This window comes from Dama dama, chromosome 15 (assembly GCF_033118175.1).
Source record: "Dama dama isolate Ldn47 chromosome 15, ASM3311817v1, whole genome shotgun sequence".
Lineage (NCBI taxonomy): Eukaryota > Metazoa > Chordata > Mammalia > Artiodactyla > Cervidae > Dama > Dama dama.
Window position 1 is genome coordinate 20017785 of NC_083695.1, and position 6000 is coordinate 20023784.

General features: G+C 46.2%; 1 protein-coding gene across 7 annotated transcripts in view; it reads right to left on the bottom strand.

The window, feature by feature from the left end:
• ANK3 (ankyrin 3) overlaps positions 1-4794 on the bottom strand; it is a 720826-nt gene extending 716032 nt beyond the window's left edge. For all 7 annotated transcript variants that reach the window (XM_061161588.1, XM_061161586.1, XM_061161587.1 and 4 more), the window contains exon 1: positions 4553-4794. In XM_061161588.1, coding sequence (XP_061017571.1) covers positions 4553-4609 — 57 coding nt within the window. In that variant the 5' untranslated portion in view covers positions 4610-4794. The remainder of the gene's footprint in view (positions 1-4552) is intronic.
• Positions 4795-6000: the final 1206 nt, after the last annotated feature.

Genomic DNA, 6000 nt, shown 5'->3' on the forward strand with positions numbered 1-6000 from the left:
TGCAACCAATGAGGCCCTTGCTCTAGAGCCCGTGCTCCACGAGAGAAGCATCCGCAACTAGAGCAGCCCCGATGGCTGCCACTAGACAAAGCCTTCACGCAGCAACGAAGACCCAGAGAGCGCAGCCAAAAACAAATAAATGTTTCTTTTAAAAGACTCTTGTGTACCTGGGAGTGCCTTTCACGTGATAGGAGTGCAAAGTACTGTTCATATGGCTAATGCCATTTCTAAATCTGAATGCTGTACTAACACATATATATGGAATTTAGAAAGATGGTAACGATAACCCTATATGCAAAACAGAAAAAGAGACACAGAAGTACAGAACAGACTTTTGAACTCTGTGGGAGAAGGTGAGGGTGGGATGTTTCGAAAGAACAGCATCGAAACATGTATATTATCTGTGGTGAAACAGATCACCAGCCCAGGTGGGATGCATGAGACAAGTGCTCGGGCCTGGTGCACTGGGAAGACCCAGAGGAATCGGGTGGAGAGGGAGGTGGGAGGGGGGATCGGGATGGGGAATACATGTAACTCCATGGCTGATTCATATCAATGTATGACAAAACCCACTGAAATGTTGTGAAGTAATTAGCCTCCAACTAATAAAAAATAAAAAATTTTAAAAAAAGTAATAAATAAATAAATTTGAATGCTGGATCCTTCTCAACATTTATTTGATCATCAAACATTAATTGAAGGCCTATGGTGTGTCAAGCCCTGTGTTTGATGTTAAAGAGCAAAGCTGCAGTCGCAGAACTGCCTTTTGTCAGATTCCACATAAAATGTCATGACATGAAAGAAAAGGAGGGACGGGAGAAGCCCCACACCTGTCGCATCCTTGGCACTGAGTCATGGCATCACCCAGAGGGGCCGCAGGGCAGCAGTGAAGTTCCCTGCTGGAGGGACAACACAGCCACTACTGAATCACCGTAGGTATCTTTAAAACTCTATGGGAAACAGCCTTTCTAAGTCAGTCACACACAGTTCTTTAGCCTACAATGGTATTTAAATTAACTTCCTTTCTGCTCCTTTCAGCTACCAGACCAGGTCCAAATATTCATGCCCTGCCCAGAAAACAAAATGTATGTTAGGGGCCATTTTTCAATATTTCCCTTTTCTTAATGTTATCTGAAAAAAAACGGCAGTTACTAAGCATCATCTGATGAAAGAAATCCCAAAAGAATTTATTTCATATTTTGAAGCTCCAACTCCAAACACTAGTTCACTTAATGTTTATTTATTACTAGCTTCTTCTACAAAAAATATTAACACCACTTCTACTCAGTTCTGAAAACATGTAACTTTCACATATACTCGATAGCTTTCTTCTTGTGATCGTTTTCTTCTTGTGATCACTTTCTTCTTGAGACATTGGACTGTCCCAAGAGAGGAAATTCAGGAGTGATTTCCAGAAAACATCAAAGAATTGGTTGTATTAACACTTTGGTGCCATTGATCTCACCCCCATGGTCAAGCAGGAACCTGATGGGTTCCTGGAAAAACCTACGTCCTTTTGAACAAACAAATCCATTGGAAGATACTGTTCGCTCACAACATCAAACACAAAGGGGCAAGTGTCTAAGTATTTCAACCATGACTACAGATTTTGAAGATTTTCTACATCCTTTATAGTCCAATCAGGAAAAATTTACTCAAACACACACTGTACCTAACTTAGAACACAGAACTTTGAATCTTTAACTAACCACAGCTGCTGCTGCTGCTAAGTCGCTTCAGTCATGTCCGACTCTGTGCGACCCCACAGATGGCAGCCCACCAGGCTCCTCTGTCCCTGGGATTCTCCAGGCAAGAACACTGGAGTGGGTCGCCATTTCCCTCTCCAAACCACAGCTATGCCTCTAGAACGTAAAAACATGGCAAATAGAAAGCATACAATATCAAAATAACTTTTTAAATGATATCATGAATTAATTTAAAAATTTTAAGCTGTTTTCACATGTTGACATGGGATGAAAATGAAAAATCACGATTAAATGTCCCTACTGTTCTAGTAGCATTAACTCAACATCTCGCTGGCACTTACATTCACAAGACCCAAGGCTAGAGTTATATGAACAACAGCCCAGTCAATACAGTCAAGGAAAGGTTACTTCAGATCTGATTAGATGATTAGTAACCTTGATCTTTTCAGAAGGGTAGACTTTAAGAAGTTTGGAGACATTTGTAACAAGGTTAAACATTCCACTTAAAATTCATTAACTCAGAATCATTCTTATGTAAAAGTGTCAGGTAGCGTGTCTCATCAATTTCAGGTATTTATTTAAAAAAGTAAAAATGCCATTTATCTAAGCTAGAATTTCACATGATCACCAATTTGGATTATAATGACTCCCTGTAACTGCAGGAGCACATCCTACAAAAATATACAAACCCACATTTTGTGCATAAAAAAATGGATAACTTTTAAATATAAATGTTACTAATTGAAAATCAACCTAAGAACAATCACTGAGAGTCCAGAACAATTACAGTATTTTCAATTACCAAAATCCTATTCTAGAATTAGGCAGACTCAATGCATTAATGCTATAAAAGGGGGAAAACTGAAGTACTGAATAAAGGAAAAACCACAGCCCTAATGTAACTACCGCCACAAAAATGCAAACAAATTCAGAATCCACAGTGTCTCCTTGGATTCCAAAACACAACACTGGTCTTTATACTGTCTGAAGGATACTAAGCCACATTCCCTGTTATGAAGCCTCACACATCGCTGTGCAGATTATGAAACTGATGTTTATTTATGCTCTAACAAAAAGAACAGTGAGAACTGGCATAAATGGTTCATCATAAATAACCATCTCACTACAGTCCAGATTCACAACTCATTTATCCATCCTTCACAGATTTGAGAACTAAGAGAAATCAGCCCTCTATGTATTAGTAGCTGGTTGAAGACATTCAATGGATTGCTTGATTTCAGCCAGTTTTTGTTTCAGAGCTGTGGTTTTAACTTTACATTCACTTTCAATATTGAAATTTTGCTTCCTTGAAGATGCATCCATTTGAGCCCAGGTCAGCAGATTATAAAAATGCCTGAACTACTCTGCCAGCAATTCCTACCCACTCTGAAACTGTCTGTCTCCCTCCTAGAGCCTACAGGCGGTGGCCTCCCGTCCGTAAATAAGTCCTGGTAGACCCCTAGGGTACCTCCTGGCTCTGCTTTTACCAGAAAGCTGCCTCTTCCAAAATTCGACAAGCCACACATTCTCTCAAAACAGCAAAAGGAAAATTCAGAATCAAGGTAACAATAAAACCCGCCAATGGACTCTGTCAAGACTTAAAAAGTCTTTGAAAGACTTCCTTGATTCCCACAGGATTTTCAGAGATGACAACTGAAGGAAAGATATGATAGGGGCTAGGAGGTTCGTGTGTTTCAAGAGCAATTCCGAGTAACTTGAAACTAGATAAACTACTGCTGTCAAAGCTATGCAAAGATGCCTCGGTTTCTGGAATGGTAATATTTCTTTTTCTATCACAGATAAGGTATGCACATGGTTTAAAAAAAAAAAAAGTCCCCAAAGGTATGTGAAACTAAGTCTGCCTCCCACCCGTCCTCCAGCTCCTTTCCCAAGGACAACTTCTGTTTAAGTCCCCTTCTGTAGACTTCCAAGCACATGCAAACACGCCCGAGTGTTTTAAACCAATTATCCTCTATTACACACACACACAGTGGCAGCTGCAAAATTACTAAACGCCTCTGGGCTTCAGGGTGGCAATCTGTGGAGGGGTGTGGGGTGGAAGGAAAGAGAAGCTATCCTGAAGCTGCGGATTTGCACAGCATGCACCCGGTTCTTACTTTGTGGGTGTCCGACTTGCACGCCAATGGAAGTCTCTCAAAACCAGGGCAGAAGGTAAACCCACCGCTAGCCAGCCCTTGGCACTGCACCACCCATCCGCATTAGCCAGCACTTTCTACATGTCTCAATCTTTAAAGCAGATTTTGTATTCTCACTGGGTTACGTGTAGTGTCTCGACCCACCTTCAGAAAAGAAAAGGAGGCGGGAAAAAAAAAAAAAAAATAAGGCTAATACTCTGAAGGTAACTTTCAGAACCAGGTGATTTCCTTCCTTCCCCGCCAACGTGCGCGTGTCCTCGGGAAGGGTTCAGCCTCGCACGGAATCACTGGAGCGGCGAGCCCAGAACACAGAAGCCCGGAGACGGTAGACCGCGGTGAGGGCGTCGAGAGCCCTGGGCCGCGCTTTTCTTCCAGACAAACGTCTCGGAGCAGAGAGCCCTAAATCTCAGGGCCCTACGTCCTCCCCCGGGATGCTCGCACGCCGGGGCGGACGGAGAGCTGCGGACTCTGTCCGGAACGGCAACTTGAGTCCCGCGCCCTCAGGCGCCGCCGGGTCCCCGACCGCCCGCAGGGTCCCCTCCCCTCGCCTCGCCGTCGCCGTCCGGCAACCCCCGGGAGGGCAAGGCTCCAAGCGGCGACCCTCCCCCTCCACCCCCGGTCTCCCCGCGCCGCGATCCCCGCGCGCCCGGGCGGGGAGGAAGCCACAGGTAGGGGGCGGCGCGCGCTCACCTGCGCAGGAGGGGTGCCCTCGGCGCCGGCCGCAGACCAGGAGGCGGAGGAGGCCATGTTGTGCAGCGGCGGCGCCGAGCGGCTCCTTCCAGGAACTCCGCTCTCCCCTCCCCGCCCTGCCGCTCCGGCCCCCACACGTGGGACTTCTCGGAGAAAAGTTCGGCGGCGGCCCCAGAACGCCCGCCCCGTGCGGCGTCTCCTCCCCTCCGCCGCGTCCCCAGCGGCCGCCAGGTGCCCGCCGGAGCCGGTGCGCGGGGGGGCGGGCCCCGCTCAGGTAAAGGCGCGGGGCGGCCGAGCCCGCTCCCCGCTGGCCCCGAGGAGCATGCCCAGTCGGGCGGCGGCGGGGAGGAGGGGCGGCGGCCAGGGCTTGCGGTGGAGGTGGGGGCTCACCTGAGAAGAGGGGGGCGGAGGTAGCTCCGGGAAGGGACGGGGGGCAGGTCCTGCTTCCTGCGGGTTGCTGAATTATAATAACAAAATAATAATAGTTTATAGTGCTTATATTATCCCATTAAAGCAAACTAATAAAACCGCTAGTAACAGTAATCTCTATTGGCTCCAGGGTTGCTTATTCAAGTGAATAAAATCTGTAGTTAATTTTACTTTGGCGTTTTTATTATTATTAATCCCACAGCCTGCAACCCATGGAGAAATAGCGTTTGCGGCGCAGTTTCCAAACAATGTCCCTAGCCTCCTTACACCCATCCGAGGTCCCAGCGGCACTTAGGTGGCCTCAGCTACCTGTCCAGTGAAAATATGAAACTCTGGAGTCGTCGTGGGGTGTGAGCCAGATACTGAGCCTGATCCATCAAGGAAATAGGGGCAGGACCTCTGAACGTCCTTGTTTCTAGGAGCTCAAATGGCAAGGCTTCACGGAGCTCCTGTCCTGGGAGACAGTTGGATGCAGGATGCCGCTCCCACAGAGCTTATTCAGGGTGGGGTGCAGAGGGAGGCAACTGGTCCTCACAGAAAGCCTCCCAAAGGGGAGCCCCTCGCTAGAGCAGGCCCAGGCATTAAGGGACAGCCAATCATATTGGAGAGAAAGCTGTTTTTCAATTCTCCTTCAGCTCTTCTGATTGCTAGAGGAAAATATTCTTTCTCAAACACTGGCTAAACTTCCTATTTATCAGGGCCCAGATTAAAAACCCTAGGTAAGCACTGGTGGCTAACTAAATGTTCATTGTTTTCTTTCATTGTTTACTGTCACTTTCTGTTTATAGCAAATAACAGAGGTGTTTTTTATTGATGGTTGGGATCCAAAGTTTTCTTTTTAAGCAAGTATGTATAAGTTTAACAACATTATATAATGATAATAAAATATGCCTTACTATCTATTATTTATCTATATAAATAAAGATTTTAATCGTTTGGATAGAGCCTGGTAGGCTGCAGTCCTCGAAGAGTCTCCAAGAGTCGGGCATGACTGAGCACCTTCACTTTCACTTTTCACT